Here is a 23057-nt window from a genome sequence, read left to right as displayed (position 1 = left end):
GGCTAAAAACTTCTCCTAAGCCTAATTAGGCTTAGTCTGAAAATCGACTAAACCAATATTAGGCTTAGCTGAAAAATCGGTCAGCTTTACGCAACACTAAACCTAGTCTTAATGATTATTTATAGTAACGCAGATTATTAGCCGATTATTAATTTTTGACTAATTAGTTTTATCCGATTTTCCTGCTAAGTCTAATTAGGTATTGGTTATATTAAATTTGCAATAAAATATTGGCAAATTTCCTTAGGATTATGGTAGTAACAATGATACTACTAAATGGCCGATTCATGCATTAAAGACATTTAAAGATGTGCATACATAGGAGTCCGCTGTAGCTCATTCTATGTTATGCATACGTGCCTAATGACGTTAATTTGCATTGATCACTTTTATAGTAATTAGTTTTTAAAAATACATTTCCTTTTATGTTTTTCAACTCGTCCAAACGCTAGAGCGCCTCGAGTATGACCTTAGCGAGCTAATATTTTTCGATTTTTTTAAAAAAAAATTCATACTAACTTTTATTTTAAAGAAAAATTGATGGAAGAAAAAATGCAACTTTTCAAAGAAAGCGAAAACATTATTCATTTAAAAAAAAATTTTTTTGTCGAGGTCCGGCCATTCTGTGCCATCATAATTTTATATATCCGTTTTTACGGGGAAAAAAATGGCCCAGAATTTATCTAGGAAATGGGGTCTTTTCCCCTTTGTTATACCTTTTTAAATTAACATTTCCAAAATTCTCTTTTTTTAAATCTAAAGTTTACCTGACCTATTTTTGTTATTTTTTTTATTTATACAAATGACTGAAAGTCTTTTTTATGAATAAAATCGTTAAGATTTCTGAAAGATTGTATGCAAATGACATAGACCATACCGGTTCCAAAGTTTTGAGCTAAAGAGTTTATATGGTCCAAACCAGGAGGAATGTAAATCTTCCACTTATTAAAAAATCACAAAATTGATTATTTTTTATTGTAACTATTTTTTTAAAAAATATTTTTAAGTATCTATTATAAAACATTGAAAATCCGATTAATTAATTTGTAGGAACGATTATATTCACTATTTTAATTTTATTTAAATGAAGAATATAAAAAAGAAAGCGGGACTTTGTGCATGAACCCTAAGGTCCGGTAAAACTATAAGAGTAGGAAATGTTCACAGTTTTTCGCCTTTTTTGTTATTAATTTTAGGTTTGGTGATATTTAATTAAGAAAATATGACTATCTATCTATTAAAGGGGACACTGACATGTCAGCTAAGTTCATAAAACTTTTTTTGATCATCTAATAAATAAGATGAGATAGAATGTCGTCTAGATAATGGATAGATCTAGGCTATAGGTATGCCATCGAAAACACGAAATGTAAAAAAAGCGAATATCTGAATATTTCTTTTATATTATCGAAAATAATATACTTATAGATGACAGGGAATGTATTTCTTAATTTCCTTTGAAAGGCTGTTGACTGGGTAAATAATAAATAATCTATTTTGGGGAACTCAATCGAAGACATTCCCTATCATTTTTTATATATAAGAAATATTTATTCTTTTTTTTTCTAATATGATATTTAAATTCAAAATCTATAAATGATTACAATTAGGAAAGAAAAATATATTATCCTTTTTGTCGACGACGCCGATAATATGGGAAGTCATTATATACTCTTTTCAATAATTATCAAGCTAATTTTTATAATTATATCTTTGATTGTTCAGCTTCATAATTTCTTTAAATAAATTTAATTCATTTTAAACAATCTCACCATTTAAATCAATTCGATTTTTATTCTATCCGGATCCAAACTATAGAACCGCACCAATAATATCACACCTTTAATATTATTTCACTTTTCGGCGCGCCTTATCGCCTGCCCCTATAATATTTCGACTACCTCAAATTTCATAGACACCTGAAGCGGGTATACATGGAAGACTTGGAGTCAACTCTCTACCACTTCTTCCGAGAACTTCCGCGTCACGCCTCGCTCAATTTTACTCAAGCTCTCGCTTTACAAAACTTTGTCGGGGCATTACTGGAATATTTGCCCAAGCATTTCATTGTGGACGGGAAAGAGTCTCAAGCCGGATCCTTTTTATCCAAATTTCAAGCGTCGTTTAGAAAAGAGTTTCGCTCCAAAAAAATGGTCTCCGGCAAACGCATATCTCAATTTTATATTGCTCAAGTTTTGTTTTCTATAACTTTATTTTATAGCCTTTTTTTGTTAAAATTTAATATTTTTCGATTATAATTTTCCAAATTATTGCGAAAATAAAATATATGAATTTAAGTATTCAAAAATCTTAAAATACAACTAAAATACACGATAAAGGGAAATACCTAGAGGGGGTATATAATATTGTTTAAAACTTTTGTTTTTGATTATTTAATTTATAAAAACGAATGCCAATTAAATCAATCAGGAGGTGAGATATTAACTAATAGTTTATCGTTTTTAGCGAAAAGCAAGCCCATAGCCACAGAGGGGGGGGGGAGTCACACCCAAAAATTTTAGGCCCCAAAACATGACATCCAAATTTGTTTCTAGTGATTTATGCAAAAAAATGATACCCCAAATAGTATACCCCCGCCCCCAATAAACTAACACATTATGGCTAAGGGCCTGGAATAGATTTGTACAATCAACCCATTTTATATATTTGTTAATGCTACTTTTCAATAAATTTTTTTTTAATTTATAACAAATTTACCATAAAAAATTAATTTTCCGTGGACATGAACCAAGATGTAGGGTTACAAGTTTCTGGAAACTATACCCCCCCCCCCCCCACCCTAATAATCTCGATTTGCTCTTCTTGGCATATGAGCTGGGGCTTGTTATTGGACTACGGGTTAACTGCGAAATTTTTTTGCCTTACCAATGCGAACATTGTGAAACCAGTGTTGATAGCAAGGCTAGGCATTGCCTCCACTATTAACTTTGTCGAAGCTTCCTACGGATTACCAAATTCTATGATCTAATTTAGCGAGCTATTAAACCAGTGGCTATCCGCTTTAGACTCTAACTAACCGGAATCTTTAGACCGATGGAAAATATCCAGACGAATTGTCTTAAATTACATGATCAAAGGGCCAGCTTCTAGCTTATGATTTCATTTGCATTGATTCAAATGTTCCATCCAACCAAAACGCCTATGCTTTCGCATTTGCCGAATTTCGGAAAATAACCAAAGATCCTTACTCATTAATGCCCATTGTCTGCTCTACTACTTTAACCTATTTTAGTAGCATAGTTTTTTTAGAGAATTTGGAAGACGGATCATCCAAAAACCAATCAATCTAAATAATCTCTTCCCTTACGACAAAGGCATTACCACAATATCTAACCCTTCTTATCTCTTCCATCGGATGATCTTTCTTATTTATTTAATCACCTTCTCCTCTTCCCAAGATTCTCTTTGCCATTACTTTTTAGACCTCTTATATTAATTTTATTCTCCTCATTTTTTAATTTTATATTCAATAAAATATGTACATTCACTTAAATAGAGAAAGAATGCACGGGAAAAAATTTTTTCTTTATTTGACCTTTAGTTATTTACTAAACTTTTTTTTAGTTTAATAGCATATTCATATATTAATAATAAAAACATCCTTTGTTTACCTCCTTTTATATTAAATTAAAAATAATTGGTGGTTAAGAGTTGATGTTCGCATTCTTGACATTTCGATTGCCAGTTATTTTGATTATATCTAGATGCACCAGATAGGATTCCAATTTGAAAAAGAGTTACCCTACATGCGAGCGACAAAATTTGTTCCCCATAACGAAGAGGAAAAAATCATATTTTTTGCACGATATTTGACATAATTTTTATATCTATATTTGTAGGAAATTTAAAAAAAAACAATTTTTGGTTGCAGCTTCTCTCGGGGGGCTTATTTTTTTTATATTACTTTAAAAATATTCATTTAAAAAAAGAGAAAATAATATTAAGTTATGGAAGGAATCATATTATATATACATAATCTAATAATTATCGAAACTAAGAATTATTTTTAAAAAATTTATAGGCAAAATTCTCCTACTCTCCCCCCTCCCATATATAAATGCTGTATACAAATTTTAGAAAAAACTATAAAATATCTTAAATAATAAAAGATATATTAATTTAAAAATAAAATAAAAAAAGTAATCAATCACAAAAAGAACCAACAATATTAATATAAAAAAATAAACAGAAAAAACATTCCCCCCCCCCCCCGAGAGAGGGAGCAACCCAATTTTTTTATGACCACTAAAATCAAAATTCACTTTTTTGCCTAAGGTTAATAACATGATGGGCCCAAGTTTATTTGAAATTTTGCATTTTTTTAAAAAAGGGGGATATAATTGAAAGAACAAGAAAAAAGTTAAAAGAAAGTAGAGATCTGCAAAAGTAGGCCCGAACGGGCTTTGGGCCGGGCCTAATAATTTTTTAAGAAAATTCGGGCCAGGTCGGGCCTTAGAAATTTTTTAAAATACATCTAAATTTATAAATTTTATGTTGAATTTTATATGTAAATTATATAAATTTTATGTTGAATTTTTTATGTAAAATAAAAATATGTGATTTTATTTATAGAAATAGACGCCAAATAACATAAAGTTATTATAAAAATTAATTTATATATTTAAATAAATTTGGGCCGGGCCGGGCTTGAAAAATTAGGCCCGATGCAGATCACTAAAAGAAAGTATAAATATATTTTAAAAAACTAAAGTGTTAATAAATTGAAAACAAGAAATTAATATTAATTATAAAATTTAATTAACCTACTATATCTTATAGCATATTATATTATCACAAAATTTATTTATGCAATTATTAATCAATTAATTAGGCCAGAGTTCAAAGTTGAATTTTTTTTAAAATTTAGTCGATATAATAAATAAAAATATTTGTCAGGCGTATAAAAAGTTGTATTAATTATTATTTTTTAAATAACGAATAATAAAGGAATGGAATTTAGAAAAGAAACATTTCAAATATGTTACCCGCAAAGTATGTGCCTGATTAATATTCAGTCATTCCGTGTTTTTATAATTTCTAAAAACAAGTTCATAATCAAATTGTCGGAAACTTATAGGATAGACATTTTAATTTTACTTTACAAAATGCATTTTTCGAAAAAATTAGATCTTCATATTTTAAAATGCGCTCAACAAATTATTTTCCATGAAATCATTTACTTGACGCGTTTTTTAAATTGAAAAAAAATCTAGTTTTGCCAGACATTTATTTCAGCATAGTAAAATGTAGAACTTTGAGTAACATCGTTGTTACGTTGATATATATATATATTAGGTTATTGTTAAAGGTGCAAATAACATCTTTTGTATTTTATATTTTTTTTTTATCATCATTTTTTTTTACTGGAAGGTTATATTTACTTAAATGTTTATTCAAAATGTAATTTTTTTTAGTTAACTTAATTTTCGTAAAAAATGTAAAGTTTCTTTTTGCCTTAAAATCATTTGTTTAACTAAAAGAAGAGACTTCTATATTTTTTGAGCTATTATAAAAAATATATATAAACTCAAAAATTTTGAGTTAAAACAGAAATAAATTATTAAAAAATAAAATCATTTTATAATATAATTTTCCAAATTAAAATATTCTTTTTGCCCTGCCTTCATCTTTTATAGTTATAAATATAATTATAATTAGTTTTAACGATTTTGATAGGTTTTTTTCATTAATTTTAAGATAGTTTATCTCATTCTTAACACCACATTTGCTCCATTTAATAGGTGTTGAGGATGGCAGGTTTGTATTATATTTTTAAACGGAATCAATATTTAAAAATTATTACGGTTTTCTCTTCCATTTCGAAAGTTCGTCATCCGAGTCATCAATCCTTTTTAAAAGAAACTTGAAATTAAAGAGTCTCTCCGTTCCTATTTAGAAGTCTTATCATTGTAAGGCATTTTTGGTGTGATAGTAGGTATATTTATATTTGGAATTTGTTTCCAACTAATCAATTTATTTTTTAGTTCTCCATCTCTTTTTAATTTATCAATTCCCAATTTAATTTAAATGAGTGAGTTAAAGCAGCAATAATATCATAATTAAGAACACTTGAAAAATCTGCAAAAAAGTTATTTTTAAATATATAATTTATTTTTATCAAATTATAAAGAGTTTAAAAACCCATATCCATGTGAAGCTGATTTTCAAGGGTTTTGCAAGAGCTCAACTTGAAATTTATTTATTATCGCAAAATTAACGATTATATTGATATTAACTCGATTTTTAATAAATTTACATTGCTGAGAATTAAAGCTCATATAAGCTGTGTGTCATCACATAAATGATAAATATTTCGTATTTTATCTAACAATGTCATGGATTCATAATATAAATTCAATCCTGTGTTTGGTCTTATTCCCAATGTTTTAATTAATTTTCCACCATATTTATAGACATATTTCGTTTATTCACAAGATTGACATTTTTGAAAGGAGTTTTAGGATATTATTTAAAAGTTGCGATTTTCTAAAGCTTTCTCTACATCAATTGTGGCCACTAAAATTAATATTATAGCAATATATTTTTTATTCTGTGGTAGAAAATCTTAACTTTTTATTCTGTTAGTCAGGAATCAGGATTTCATTGATATCCACACCTTGCAAATCTTCATCCGTTTTAGAACTTATATCCTCAAACATTCTAAATGAAAAGAAATATGTATAAATTATAAATAATTAAATTAGATAACCTGAAAAGCCTTCACAAAGTTTTACCATTGTCTATTGATTTTTTATTACTTTATTCTTAAATTATATCATGGTCAAGACATCAAAAGTGTGTGTACCTTCAACATGTTTTGAGACTAAGACTACAGGATTTTTTTGCATCGAATCGTTGCTGTTACACTCAGTAAGATTATTTTATTAAGATCAACCGCTTTTAGAAGAAAAAAATATTTGTAAGATGGAAATGGAAATTTTATACATTCAAATAAGTATCTTCTACATCTGATAACACTATATCATCTTCTGTGTTTCATGATTTGAAAAGGAGAATAAAAAAATAATAAAATAAAATTAATAACTTAGCTCAACATTTAATTTTATGATTATTTTTTTAAGCAATTTATGCAATCTCTATCCCAAAGAGGAGCTAGCTCCCAAATGTAGCCGTCACTCTTTTACAACTGCAAATAAGCGTTTTTTTCTTATTTTGGGAATGAGCCTTGGTACTAATTTTCTCCATAAATACATCCTAGTTTTATCTATATTTTTACAAGATAAACCAAATACTGTTCCTTTCAGTGGAGTAGCTACGGGGGTGGTTTTCGGGTTTGGACCCCTCCCAGAGCAATTTTTTTTTTGAGATTATACGTTCAAAAGACTTAAAAGTGATTTTATATGAATTATATTTTTCTGATTTTGATGTTTGTGGAAGGATATTATATTATAAAGTCATTGAGAATAATCTACTAAATTATAATAACATATTATTGATGCATTTAAAAAATATATTTATTATATATTATCGAAGATATGGTTATGATTTGTAAGATAAACCCGGCCGAAAACCGGTAAAAGGGCCGAAGGCCCGTTAAAGGGGGTCTGGGGGGGGGCGAAGTCTCCCAGATTTTATATGTATGGACCCCCTCTAAGGAAAATTCCTAGCTACGCCACTGGTTCCTTTTATTCATTTGATTTTTAAGGTAATGATGAGGATACTTCACATGATATATTATCCCTACTAACATTACTCGAAGACACCCAATAGACCAATAAAAATAACTACTGAAATAATAATGCTAGATTAGATATAACTTGTTTTAATAACTGGATTTTATCCAGGGATCTAAACCGAGCCGCTAAAAATGCCTGTGAACTGGTTCGAACCTCATAATTTTATACTTATAAATTGCTAAAATTCTAATTTATATTCCAATTGTTTTAAAAATTATTATAAATCAATTTTGATTGATAAGTTTTAGTCACAATTTTTATAAATTTTTATATTGCTATTAAAAGCATTTTTTAAATATTTTTAACTTAAATTTTTTTTATATTAGTTTAATAAATAAAAATGTGCTTCTTTATATAATTCTAATTTGAGTTTGTATACAAAAGATCATATCGGTTTTTAGTGGTTCGAATATAACCGATATTTTTATCTTTTAAGAACCGAACCTGAACCCTAAACTGTTATTTTTATCTTAACTTGAACGGATATTCGGTTCGGATCTCTGATTTTGTCTTTGTTTTTTTTAATGATTAAAATTAAAATTTAATAATAAAATTTAAAGTAACGCTAACTTTTAACTTAAAAAGTAACACATTACATTTTATAATAGCAACCTTGCTATTTGATTGTTTGGGGGAATAGTAACTTATTCTTTTAAAAGATATATGATTAATGGTAGTCTGTATTATTAATTCTTGTCTATATATACTGTTTGAATAATAAAATTTAATAGTTTAATTCAATTGGCCTTTTAAGTTTATAATATTCAAATAATATCTTATTACGAATACGATACATAATATTCAAATAATATTGTATTACAATTATGATAACCTATTTGGATTTAACAGTAACGACATTACCTTTCTAACTAACGCGTTACTATGCAGCACTAAAATACATATTCTAAATGTTGGTCCCTTTTTACAATAAGAATATTACATAGATTATGCACAGCATTTATCTTAAGATATAAACTTTTCTCAAATTACCATATCTTTGTTTTGGTCAAAAATTAGAGTTTCGAAAATCTTTTCAAATACAAGGAGCATTGGATCGGGTGTAAAGGAAGTGCTCCATCTTTGCGCGGCTACCCTTGCGGTCTTTGGACGTTGTTTCATACTCTTACGGCTGGATTATACCTGAAACTTAATAATTCTAAAATTTCACCCGGTAATTTTTTGTTTTATTTTTGAATTTCATACATTCTCGCTTTCACTCTTTTTCCAATTTATTTTTTCCTATTCACAGGGCATAGTTTAAAAAAAAATATTTGACCATAGTTTTAATTTTACACAAACTAGCTACGATGAAACATTGAAAGACTGACAATATGACTAACAATTGATCGTCGTTTAAAGGAATGTTAGCCATCTCACTTTGATTGAGAAACCCAATTTTTTGGTCTGGTATTATTTTAAAAGTCTTGTCCAGGTTTTTAAAATTTTGAATATTTTAAGTTGCTAACAGATGCAATTTAAATTAGTTTTTATTTTAAAATCGTTCTGATCTTTGGTTTTTTTTGTTGGTAGAGATGAATTGGTATTTTTTTTTAAAAAAAAATTTGTTTATTTCATGAATAGGAAATATTATTCAACCATTTAAGTCAAGTTGAATAACTTTTCGAATTTGATGAAATATTTAAACAAAAAAATTTATATTTTCTTGCTAAGTAGATTAAATTTTTTATAATTTATCGGGTAAAAATTTCCTTTTCCTTAAAGAAGTTTCTTAGGTTATTAAAAAGCTCGATTCTGGTCGATTTTTAATAACGACCCGATTAAAATTTTAGCCAAAATATTACTATGTAAGCCTCAATATTTGGCAAGTAGAGGTCTAAATCTTTCTGCCATCTATGAGCAAAATCTCCAGGTTTACATAATATTATTTTGGCTAAAATCTTAATCCGGTCACTTTTTAAAAATCGACCCAAATCGGGCTTTTTAACAGCATCTACTCAGGTTTTTCCTATTTTTTTCAGACTAATATTTAATTTTTTATTATCTTTTCGTTCTCTCCCGAGAAAGAAAATTTCGATTATATTTTATAATTTACGTTTGGTTTCGCGCCTAACTAAGCACATTCAAGAAATATTTTGAATTCATAATTTTTACTTCATCATTTGCGTTATTTTTGAAGTTTTTAGGCAGGGAACCATCTCGTTAGCATCTATGATTATGGCCTTAACGTTCAACAATTTTCACCAATTTATATTTTCTTAAGTTTATCCTTAAATTGAAGGCTATTAGTATGACAAAGGGGAGATAAAGATTAAACCAGTTCTCCAAAAATATAACCAAAATTAAAATATCGTTTAAGTATGTTAATATTTTTTTGTAGTCTGGCCGTTGCTATATCAGTGATCCTTTGGAAAATCATGGATGCTGTGGATATCCATATTGGACGACGATAAGAACGGCCTCAGGTCTGTGCTGATGGTTAGGGATGTAAAATTTCCCGGAAACTATTATTTGGGAAAATTTAGGGGAAGCAAGAAATTTTCTTTGAAAAATATATTTTACAGGTCTATATTGATTTTTCTTCTTTATATTTTATTGAAAACATGTAGACATTAATATATTATTTAAATAAATATCAAATTTTGATTATTTTATTCGTTATCTTCATTTGAAAATGAAAACGATTCTAGATAAGAGCTTGAATATCGGAATCTAGTAATTTGTCATTTGTTGCTTTCCCTATCCCATAAACTGAAAATTTGTTCGTATAATAACCAGTTTCCTGACCTTACCAATTTTTTCTGCACTATTTCAAGATTCCCAATTATCATTAATAATGCAAAGTACTATTTATATCCAGCTAAATGTTGTTATTTTTTAACAAGTTATTAATCATCTACCTGCCCAGCAAGTTGGGCTAGGTATCTTTGAGGTAGCTACTCTATTTTTTATCTCTAAATAGTTGTTTTTCTTTAAATATGGATAACAATATTGTCCGATTTTATAAATTTAATGAATGTTTTATTGGTTTTCGATTAAAATTTGAATTAGCAATATTTTATTTGATATATCCTTTAAAAGCAAATCAACCCAATGCATTCGATATCTTACAAGTGTCCTTGCTCTCTTCTTATTACGTGCATCATCAATTATTATGGTGTTAATTTTTGTATTTCCTATTTCCTCAATTACTTTAATAAATTTATTAGATATACCCCCCCCCTTCCTATGTAATGCTGTTAATCGGCTCGATTTGAGCCGATTTTTAAAAACGGTTAACTCAATATTTCATTTAGAAAAATATTACGCAAGCCTGAAGATTTTGGTCTTAGCAAAATCTCGAGGTTTAGGCAATATATTTCTGATTAAAATATTGAGTTTCCATTTTGAAAATCGGCCCAAATCGAGCTGCTTAACAACACTTTTTGTATGTATATTGGTCACTGTTTAATTAATTTATAGAATTTGGGGCTGAGGTTGCTATGAAGAAATTTTTAATATATTCCCCTCTTATATTTGTCTACCCATCACTAAAAAGATAAAAAAAATTTTTTCTAATCTTACTATTTCTATATTTTTAATTCTTTAATTTTCATTGTTTAACAATTTTTACTGAGTAAATATCTAGAAGGTAATATAAATGTAGGTTTTATTTTCTACCAATACACACATTGAGTTATGGAAAATAGGCATTTGCAATTTCAGTATCTAGTATACTTTGATTTTCAGATGATTAGGGCCATAGCCAGGAATTTCTAGCTGGGAAGCCAATTGCTTACTGGGGGGGGGGGCACCATTCTTTTAAAATAAAATAAATAATTTAGCATTCATATAAATTTTTTGCTATTTTTATTAAAAAATTTGCAAATGTAATATGAATACAAAATAATACTATAATATGAATATAAAAAATAATAATATAATATTATACGGCGAATTTTATTTTTATTTTAACATAAATGAATCAAAGGATAAATTTTGTGTTATTTTTTTTTCATAATCCATTATTACTAAATTTTGTTTACGTTGATCTGTCATCGATTCTCTGGTGCTTGTTAGAACTTTCTTTAGTGTAGAGAATGAGGCCTCACGTGATGCTGTTGATACCCCAATGATAATGTCTGCTAAGCAGCATTTATACAATTCTTTAAATGCAAAATATTTTTTTATGCATAATATTTAGGATATTTTCAAAATTATGTGTTTCTTTAAATTCTGCAGCTAATAACCCTTTTGCTTCTTTTCATGATGTAATGTTTCCACATTTAAGTTTAATAATGAATCTAATGGGGTCATTTTATCTGATATAAAATAATCCGGGTCAAGGGGGGGGGCACTGTATTAAAACATGATAGAAAATTATAATCATCTTGTGTAAATCTAGATCAACAAAGTAATAAATAATTTCATAATAATTCTTTTCTTTTCACAATCAAATTGTAATTTGGTCTCGACTAAAAAATCTTGAAAATTTGTAGGCGTTTTACGTACTCTTGATGATTTTTGGGGGATGAGATTAAATTTTGTTAAAAGTTTTTGAGCCTTAAATCAAAAGAATTATCTCTTCTTTCATTTTTTAATATATTGATCATGGAATCAATACATTTTTTAGCGTCCACTAGATTTACCTACTGACTGTAGATACTTATTTAGTAGATCTATTGTTATTAATATCTCAAATCATAATGGCTAATATAAAGTAATTTATATTAACACGTTAAGTTAAAGTCTTAATTCTAATCAAATCAAAAGAATTATCGCTTCTTTAATTTTTTAATATTTTGATCGTGCAATCAATACAATTTTAGCATCCACTAGATTAGTACCTACTGACTAATTACTTATTTAGTGGATCTATTGTTATTAATATCTCAAATTATAATGGCTAATATAAGGTAATTTATATTAACGCATTGAGATAAGACCAGAGACTTTGACTGAATCATGAGTGGAAACCTCTGAGTTAAAATTCTATTAGTATAGTAAAATAATACTTCACCAATAGCCTCAAAATTCTCATAAATGAAGCCAGATATGGCCAGTTCATCTCTGGTCTAAAAGTCTCTTAAGAGTATGGCCTGTATATTCACAAGATACATTAAAATACTTATAAAAATTATACAATGGGATAAATTAAAAAAAATTAGAAATGATAACAATATTATTATATCAATTTTAAACCACAAGATGCATTGTAGTTGTAGCAATGTATAAAAGGAACTTTTTTTCAAATTTTTTTTTGAAGTAGGGTTTACACTTCTACATTTGGGACAGACATGACGTTTGCACCATCATATCTATATTTATTGAATTAATATTTAATTCATTAAGTTGCTTTAAAATGCAATCAGTAATGCTTTCACCAGAAAGACAATGTAAATTAATAATTGCAATTTAAAAAAATATAGCGAATAATTAAGCTCAGGTTTTCACAACCTGATGCATCTTTTGTCTCAACAGCCTTAAGACAAAAAAAGACTTTTCACTTTTGTTAAATTTATCTGAGATATATTCAAGCACCAAATCTACTATAATAGATATTACCTCGTTTTGAATCTGGGGCGATGTATATTGGGCATTTTTGGGTATTAATTTCTTAATTTTATTTAATTCAGGATCTTTTGGGATGGTGTATGAAAACATTGCTATAAATAATCCAAAGTAATAAATTATGTTTTCATCTTTTGCAGCGTACGTAATTTTTGTTGAACCAGTCCCACTAAAAGGTCTGTATGCTAATCAAATATTGATTTAAGATAATAACGATTACGTTTAATTTGTTTATCTCAGTATTCTTATTATATTAAGACTTTTACCATGCTAATTTGTTATTGAATTTTAATGAGCTTTCATGTTTTAACACTCCCTTCTTTGCAGCTGACGCATTTTCCCAATTGCTAAATCCCTTATGTTCAAATTCATCACTTGGGCTACACAAATATTTCCTACATCATTTAGTTAGGTAAACTTAAGTAAAAAAAGTTGTAAATATAAATAAATAGACTTTAACAAACGTATTTGCCTTCAACTTCTTCCTTCCAAGTCCACATAATGGTGTGTACTCTCCGCCATGTTTAATAAGAGGTTTGTCTTTTTAACGAGGAATAAAAATGTGGAAATAACTTGCTGTTTTTTCATGAAACGAGTGATTGGATATTTTTTATTAAATATTTTTATAGGTATGTTCTTGTTTATTAATTTGTATAAATTAAATAAATAATATTTTTCTAAAAAATGTGTGTATTATCATTTAGATTTAATATAATGGTAACTAAAATTAAATAATTAATAATTTTTTTAAATTTGGAGGCCGGAATAATTTTTGGGGGCCAGGTTTGGAAGCCAAAAAAAAAGTTTTTGGGGGAGCGGCTCCTAGCTACTGCCCTGCAGATGATACACTATCAATAAAATGCATTGTTTTCTTATAGATTTAGCATAATATATTCTATACTAAAAATTATCTTTAAAATTTCTTATATTATGTATAAATTTTACTTATTGATTTTAAATATATTTGCTAGGCTGGGTAATTAATTAAGACGATGTATTTTGTAAAATTTTTATCCAAAATTGCAAATGAGATAGAATAATAATTAATTTAGAAGAGTATTATGTTGTAAAGTTTTACAACAAAAATTAAGAAATTTACTTTCAACTCAGGGAAATAGCCATTACCTCATTAAAATTTATAATAGTCTGTCTATAATCACATGACCTGTCATATTTGTTTATCAAAAAAATGAATTTACCCTATCTAATCCATATCTATTTAGTCTATAATCCTACTCCTTATACCTCAGTCATGTTTTAACCTGCGGAATATTTCTCTAGGATACTAAGTTGGTTCCGCGCCGCAATCTCGAATTTTGGGAATATGAGGGTAGCATTTTTGAAGGTTTGTGGATTGGGGCCTTTTGTCGGTGCCAAGGTTTTGGATATCCCATGTGCGTAAAAGTGTTTAGATATTAGCAAATGGGAATCACCAATCATATCTATACAAAACTTAGACAATTTTTCCAAACTGAGGATTTAGAAGGATACAAGAAGGAAATATTTTTGGTAATCGACTTCAAAAAGGCATATACTCAAATTCCCGTCATCCAAGTAACCAATGAGATATAAAATAATAAGTAGGGGTAACACAAGGGAAATTTCCGGGAAAAGTTAGAAATTTCCCCAATTTTTACAATGTGTTTTTTTAGTTGATAAATCATAATTGTGTATTGTTTCCATATATGTATAAGTTCATTCTCAACCACGTAAAACCTTCAAAAATGCTACCCTCAGATTCCCAAAATTCGAGATTGCGACACGGAACCAATTAGTATCCTATAATAATATTCCGCATACCATCACCTAAACAGGGTCCCCTTGTACCAGACCCGGATATCCTATCCCCGGAATATCTAAGAGTCGATTACTTCTACCTACCGTTCGTTACGCCCGTGCCTTTGGCCTTGAACATAAAAACTTTGAGGAGCTACGGGCAATGAACCTAGCTAAATGGCAAGCTAACTCAGTAAAGTATTTACCAAATCTAATTTTGTTTAAAATTTATGATGATACCTATTTTAATTTTTTTTGTTAGAATTTTGTGGTTAGGGTAAAAGTAAAAGTAGCTTAAAATTAAAATTATATATACTTGTGCATTAATTTATTACACTCCGATCCAAAATATTTGTCTAAAGATTGGCAGATATTTTATCTTGTTTATAGGGTCACTGTATGTAACAAACCAAGCACGTGTTTTTTTATATGCACAGATAAAGTAACTATTTTATTTCCATAGGAATTTTATATCCCCAAAAAATTCTAGGATTTAACGCAGCACAAGAAGTTATTTATAATAATTAAATTAGCTATGCATCATAACTTTTATGCAAAATATAGTTAAATGTGAATAAAAAAATTATTTGAATAAATAAACTAATAATGATTTAAAATACCGACAAAAGAATTTGATTTAAATCTCGATTTTAATCACTTGATTTAATCATGGCAAACCCTATTTATTAATTTTAAAATTTTAAGTATTATATAGTCATACTCTTATTAGAGTCTAAATTGCAACTGGCATTATGCTTAACGCAAAATTATCATTACCTTGATCCCCAAAATTTAAAGCATTATCAGCTCTCCAAAAACTCGAACCGTATAACTTGCTTGTAACCATTCGCGAATTCGTTCGACACTACTTTAGTTGCCATGAGTGTTCAATGAATTTTGCCCGGGCTGCCTCTCACCTAGCTCCCCCGCTCACTTCGGCCAATCATGTTACCTCTTTAACGAATGAAAAAGATGATACAAACAACGTCGAGGACGTCATTTCGGACGCAGAATCCGCCGTACTTTGGCTTTGGAGCACTCACAACGCTGTCAACGAGCGGCTTGCGCGGGATGCCTCCGAAGACCCGCTCTATCCTAAAGGGCGATATCCACCACGCGTGCTCTGCCCGGATTGTGTAGCGGTCGACGCTGAATCTTTGTCCAATCGAGCTGGCCTCGGTGAAAAAGTGGGCCCACTTGACAAAGGTCAGTAGTCTTTTTAAAAACAATTTATTTCGCGACTATTCGATTCATTTAACCCTATGTCCAGAACTGTTTTTTTGAATATTTTATTTTCCTTAATTTTAATCTATTTTAGATGGAACTGTTCAGAAAAGTAAAAGCAAAAAAAAACACAATTTGAAGTTGAACATAATATAAAATATTTAATAAAGATTTTATGATATTTAAAATCAGGCGGGGTGGGTTACAGAAATGTTTTAAGAAAGAAAAGACGAGAGCGTTAATTTTTATGATATTAAAAGTAGAGATCTGCAAAGTTAGGTCCGGCCCGGCCTCGGGTCGGGCTAAGGCCTAAATCTACTTAAAATAATCGGGTTCGGGCCGGGCCTAATATTTTTAAAAAAATTTCGGGCCGGGTCGGGTCGGACCTTGGAAATTTTTTTTAATATATCTAAATTTATCAATTTTATATTGAATTTTTTATGTAAAATAAAAAATTTTGATTTAATTTATTGAAACTAAACGCCATATAACATATGTCTTTTATTTTGAGTAATTATAAAGATTGGTTCGAGCCGGGGAAAAATTAGTCCAGCAAATCACTAATTGGAACTATTTTAAAATTATATAATCAATTAATTTCTATATTTAAATAAATTCGGGCCGGTAAATTTTTTTAAAATAAATTTCGGGTTCGGGCTGGGCTGGCAAAATTTTTTTGAAAATAATTTCGGGCCGGGCTTGAAAAATTAGGCCCGATGCTGATCACTAATTAAAAGTATGAATGCACAAAATTATGGTAGGCTTAAGTTTCTTTTATCCTTTAAGAAACACAAAGAATCACTATATGATACTTTTTAGATTTTTTTACTCAGATAAAAAAAAGAATAATCATGTAAATTTACAAATTTTTCACCCATTATACTTGATAATTCAATACAATCTCAAATAATGTAAATCTTATTATATAAATAAAAAAACAACAATAACATAAACATGATAATCTAAATCTGCATCGGGCCTAATTTTTCAAGCCCGGCCCGAAATTTATTTTATAAATTTTTGCCCAGCCCGGCCTGAACCCGAAATTTTTTTAAAAAATTTTGCTAGCCCGGCCTGAATTTATTTAAATATAGAAATTAATTTTTATAATTACCCAAAATAAAAGATATATGTTATTCGGCGTCTACTTTCTATAAATAAATTACATATTTTTATTTTACATAAAAAATTCAACATAAAATTGATAAATTTAGATATATTTTAAAAAATTTCTAAGGCCCGGCCCGAATTTTCTTAAAAAATATTAGACCCGGCCCAAAGTACGGGCCGGGCCTACTTTTGCAGATCTCTAAATCTAATACAAAAGAAAGAGCGACTCACAATGAGTCTCATAATTGCGCCAATGATAAATTAAATCTGAAAATACAACTATGCGAAGGTAAAACTACATATCAATGAATAATCCATTTCTCTCTCATATCATGCTTCTTAGATAGCTCTTTAATTTTTTTTAAGAGCTGCAAACGCTTGGCCTCAACACTGGTTGGTCATAGGAATAATGGCAAAGGTGTGCAGAAGATAATCTTATTTGATTGACACATTTTGATTAATTTGAGATTTTTTAAAACATTTGGCCCTTAAAAGCTTTAAAATTTGCCACGAGCTCAATTACTTTGATGACCTAAAGATTGAATGGTTAACGAATTTATGCAATCTAATTGCCACACAAAGAACTAATCCTGGCGAAAAATTGTAATTATTCCAATATGCAAAAGGAAAGGTGATATTTTAGATTGAAGGTCTTATAGAGCTTTTAAACTCTTTGAACATTTCAAAGTAAGGGAGACCAGGGCTAGTCGGCGCAAGGGACTTGTTATAGAATTCTATAATATCCATAATTGGGGATGAAAATAATTTATAATATTTAGCTATTTAAATTTTTATCCGTTATGACATGTTTTTGACGTAAAAATTACAATATTTTCACTTAATATTATTAGGTTGTATTAAAAAATTAAAAGTTTAAACATAACAAAATGAACATTATATGAAAGTTTAATATCTATTTTAATATTTGGAAAAGTTTCAGATTGATATATAATGCTTAAATATATGTAAACAGGATTTTAAAAGTTTTTATAATTTTGAAGATTGGTTTCAATGTAGAGTGGTTCTCTGTCAAAAAGATTGTTATTTTATTTGTTATAATTGTAAATAGAATATTATATAAATAAAGTATCATAGTTATATATTTAAACCTGAAAATTTTTTTTTGTCCCATAAGAAGCCTAATACCACTTGATTCGACTAGCCCCATCGATTATTCGACTAACCACGGGTTTGGGGCTACTAGATTCAAAAAATGACTTATACTAAAACCTTTCTAGAGAAATAATTATTAAATATTTAAAAAATATAACAGTATATATTTATAAGTAGATGTTTAAGGTATCTATTGGTATTTTGTAAGATCTTATATGATCATTATTTTTGGAGCTATGATGATTTTGACAAAAATTGCTCCCACTAGCCCTGGTCTCCCCTATTTGAGAGGGTGTTAGAGAAGTGGATAAGGGAACAAATGAAAATTGATGAAATGTAATTTGGTTATGCATTTTTGTGGTGAGACAAATACAGGAGAAAAATCTTGCAAACAGGCGCGTAACCAATGGGGGGAAAAGAGGGAAATCCCCTCCCCCATCGCAAATTTGACTGTTTTCATAAATATCATTTTAAGCTAATTATAATTTACCCCACCCCCCCCCCCCCCCCGCAATCACAATTTTACAAATATTTGAATATCATTTTCCAACATAAAACTTATTTTTTATAAATAATTAATAAAATGGAAAATTTTTTAGTCAAAGAGATTGAAATCAAACGGTAATTTATTTTATTATTATATATAATTATTTTATTAAATTCAAAATTATTAGTGAGTTAGAATTAATAAGTATTTTTAACAGAAGAAATAGAAATACAAAAGTTAAATAAGGCTGAGCATGAAAAAAAGAAATGTGTCGTCAGAAGCTATATCATTATTGAATTCAATTGATCAATCAGAGTTTATAATTGCTGCTAGTTGCATCAATAAATTATTTTCCTATAGCTCACTACTTTGTAGAAATTTACAAAAACCAAATTTAGATTTGGTTCAGGTTATTGATTTGGCGGAAAATATATATGAACAGGTAGATACAATAAGGATGAATATTTTCATAATATTTATCTAGACGTTGAATCGAAGGCTAAATTTTATGATATAACACTAATTAAACCTCGTCTAGCACCTAGGCAATTATTAAGATGTAAAATAAATATTGGCTCAACTGAAGAATATTATAAAATATCTATTTTCATCCCATTCTTAAATACTTTTTTATCGCAAATAAAAGTACGGTTTGTAGATAAAAAACAAGTCTTTAGCAATCTTCAAGTTTTATTACCCAAAGATCCTTCTTCGTTTTCTAATGCGACTATTGGTAAAATTAAATATTTAGCAAAATTTTATTCCTATGATATTGATACTGAAATAAATTTAATCAGTGAATTCGAATTGTGGTATAAATATTTACTACGTTTAGCTATCTTACCTGAGCATGCTATTGATGCGCTCAATCGGTGTAAAGAAACCTTGGCTCAATTTCCTAATATTTTGAAGTTGTTTTATATTCTTGCATGTTTGCCTATTACAACATGTACGAATGAAAGGACTTTTTCCAACTTGAGAAGGTTGAAAACATATTTACGAAGTACTACTTCCGAACCTCGGCTAAATGGGGCTCTGTTAAATATCCACTGAGATTTGGTTCCAACGACAAACGAAATTCTTGATGAATTGGCAACATTCCCACGAAAATTAAAAATCACATTATAATAGTATTTAATAAAAAAATTTGTATAACATTGTATTTGATAAGAAGTTAAAAAAAACTTGTTTTTTAAATTATTTTCTAGTCAAAATTTTATACACACTACTATTAGTATTTTCAATAAAAAAAATTATATTCTACTTTTATTGTATGAGAATTTAAGCTGAGGCTAGTTTTTAAAGTAAATTTTATTTAAAAAAAATGACATTAAACTTTATTTCAACTTTACATTTAAAAAAAACTTTATTAAATATAATATACCTAACTTAAAATAATAAAAAATAGGCTTGTAATATCCATAAGCACGAATTATTAAATAATAGATTAAAATAGAAATATAATTATTATTAAATTATGAATAATTTAATAGAATAGCTAAAATAAGCCCGCCGAAGGGCAGGTAAGGGAGGATTGGGGGCGAAGCCCCCAAAATTTTTACCCCATAAGAAAATCCTGGATACGCCACTGTGACAATGTATGTGTGAGCACATATTGCGGTACAGACGGATGATATAGATAATGTAAGCTTTGAAGCGAAGGTAGGATTCATCAGGGATCCGTGCCTAGTCCATTATTATTTATCTTAATAATGGTGTGGTGGCTTGAGAGATGGGTGAAAAATTTCCATAGAAGCTATTATATGCACATGACCTTGTATTAATGGCGAATAGTGAGGAAGAATTGAGGGATAAAATTACTAGACAGAAACTATCTATCGAAACAAAAGGTTTGAAAATGAATGCAATAAAGACAAAGGTGATGGTTGGTGGAGATAATCTGTGGAGGAATCCGGCAACTGTCCTTTTGGTGTGGAAGGAATTTGCTAGAAATTCATTCCAATGCACCAGACGCCAGAAATGGGTGCAAAGATGTAGTTAGAAAAATAAGTCTCTTACTATTGACTTTTGTTTGTTGAATATGCAAAAAAGGCGTACATAATGTTATCGTAGAAAATGGTGGTTTGGATATTGGCAATGGGTTAACCCTGGGAAAGATAGAGTTTTGCTATTTGGGTCCGATGGAGGTGTAGATTCTGCTGTTGTTGCATGGGTCAGACAAGCATGGAAGAAGTTTAGAGCGATGTCCTCTATTCTAACAAAGAAAAACGTCTCTCTAAAGTTAAAGGGAAGGTTTACATTAGTTGGGTGATGAGTTGCTTATATTATGGCTATGAAACATGGTCAATGAAAATGGCTCACGAAGCTAAATATGAGAGAACGGAAATGAGTATGATGGATAGAGCGGGGTATCTCTGAGAGTTAGAAAAAAGATGGGAATAGAAGCGATTGGAGTGGTAATGAGAAAAAACAGACTAAGATGGTTTAGGCATGTATAATGTAAACCAAAACATGACTGGGTAAAGAGATGCACCTTGATGGAAATTGGAAGATCAAAACATCGAGGAAGGCCTAAGATCTGGATAAATGTACCGGCGAATGTGAGGAAAATGAATCCTCCATGATGCTCAAGACCGCCTAAAATTAGAGGGGAAAATGGCTTACCTGACTAAACCTGGATTGCCATTAAGCTGAGAATGCAGTATTTAGATACAAGTGATCGAAAAAATACTTGAATTATTTTTGCTTTTTCTGAAAATTTTAAATTGATTATTTGCAAATTTATTCTTGTCATTTTAATTATGTGCAGTCATTTTTTCTTAGTAATAGTAATTTTATAACTATATCTATTAAAAATAGTATATTATCATTTGCTCCAATCTTTTCTGCAATAATTGTACCTCTTGGTATGCAGCAAGTGTTTGTCTATAAAATATGGAAATGGGGTTTACAAACCTCGAGACCCTTCTAAATCCATCACTGAATATCTATTAATTTTGGTGTTGGATATTTTTATATTCCTCTCAACGCTTTTATGTATCACATCATTTTATCAATCCTTTTCACCTTAATTAACTTTACTCTTTTTTTTAAACAGAATTTGTTTACTCGAACCGCGAAGCTATTCTCCGTTACCTGATATTTCATTATGGCCCTACCAATGTCGTAGCTGTGGCATCCCAAGAGCTAAATCTTCTCAACAACATTCCGCCTTTTTCTGATCGATTGATACCTACGGTTGCTAACATTAAATCTGTCCGCTATGAACCGTATGCCCTCACCATGGAAAACTTTTACTTTTGTGGTCTGGCCGCCTCGTTATCCCTCCTAGGCTGCTTGTTAATCCTCATTCTATATTTATCGCGTCGGTTCGGACTAATTAACTCTAAACGGGCCCGTTTTCCGTTAAATCTACACCGACCGCTAAATCCTTTATACCAATATCATCGTCATTCCTCGCTGTCAAATTTGTTCAATCTTGTATCTGTCCGCCACTTCTGTCAAATGTTACACATTCAAAAAATCAAAATTTGAACGGTGGAACAAGGGGTAATACTAGAAGAGAATCAGAAAATGTTTTTTTTTCATTTTTATTATTAACCTCGTTTACAAATTAAGATTTTTTTAATCACTTTCTATAGGAGCCTAAAATTGACAAATTGATTTTGATATGAAATTTTTAAATTAATTAATCTCATAATATCTTGTATGATTTCAGTATTTAATAATTCATCATGCATGTTACATTTTAATTAGTTTAATTATTGTATTTATAATTTGATTGAATTTTATTTATTGTTATATTTTATTCAAAATTAAAGTTATTTTTGTTAAATATGTTTTTTTTATTTATAAGTAAATTAATATATATTTTAAAGATTTATAAAAAATTCAGAAATATAATAATTTACTTTAAATATGAAATTGTATTATGGAAATAAGCTTAATTCGAAAAAGGGCAGGAGAAAAAGAGATTAACAGTTTCGCTACGCTGTTTCAAAAAAAAGTAGCACGTTACGGTAAAGCTACCTTTTAAAAATAGCGCTCTGCAATACTGGAGATAGCGCAACTTAGGGTCTACCCTCAAATTTTTTTAACACCGCTGCATAAATATAAATGATATAATTTTAGAAAATATCTTAATACTATATAGTATAAAA

The 23057-nt window shown here is 29.0% G+C and overlaps 1 protein-coding gene across 1 annotated transcript in view; it reads left to right on the top strand.

The window, feature by feature from the left end:
• LOC135923805 (sulfhydryl oxidase 1-like) overlaps window positions 1-22536 on the top strand; it is a 42779-nt gene extending 20243 nt beyond the window's left edge. Inside the window, exons 7-10 of the mRNA XM_065458756.1 lie at window positions 1916-2192; window positions 8736-8889; window positions 15801-16208; window positions 21995-22536. Coding sequence (XP_065314828.1) covers window positions 1916-2192; window positions 8736-8889; window positions 15801-16208; window positions 21995-22431 — 1276 coding nt within the window. The 3' untranslated portion in view covers window positions 22432-22536. The remainder of the gene's footprint in view (window positions 1-1915; window positions 2193-8735; window positions 8890-15800; window positions 16209-21994) is intronic.
• Window positions 22537-23057: the final 521 nt, after the last annotated feature.

The sequence above is a fragment of the Gordionus sp. m RMFG-2023 genome, chromosome 1 (genome assembly GCF_954871325.1).
Source record: "Gordionus sp. m RMFG-2023 chromosome 1, tfGorSpeb1-WG-v2, whole genome shotgun sequence".
NCBI classification, from domain to species: domain Eukaryota; kingdom Metazoa; phylum Nematomorpha; class Gordioida; order Chordodea; family Parachordodidae; genus Gordionus; species Gordionus sp. m RMFG-2023.
Note: the sequence above shows the minus strand (reverse complement) of the source record. Positions and strands in the feature narration are given on the sequence as shown.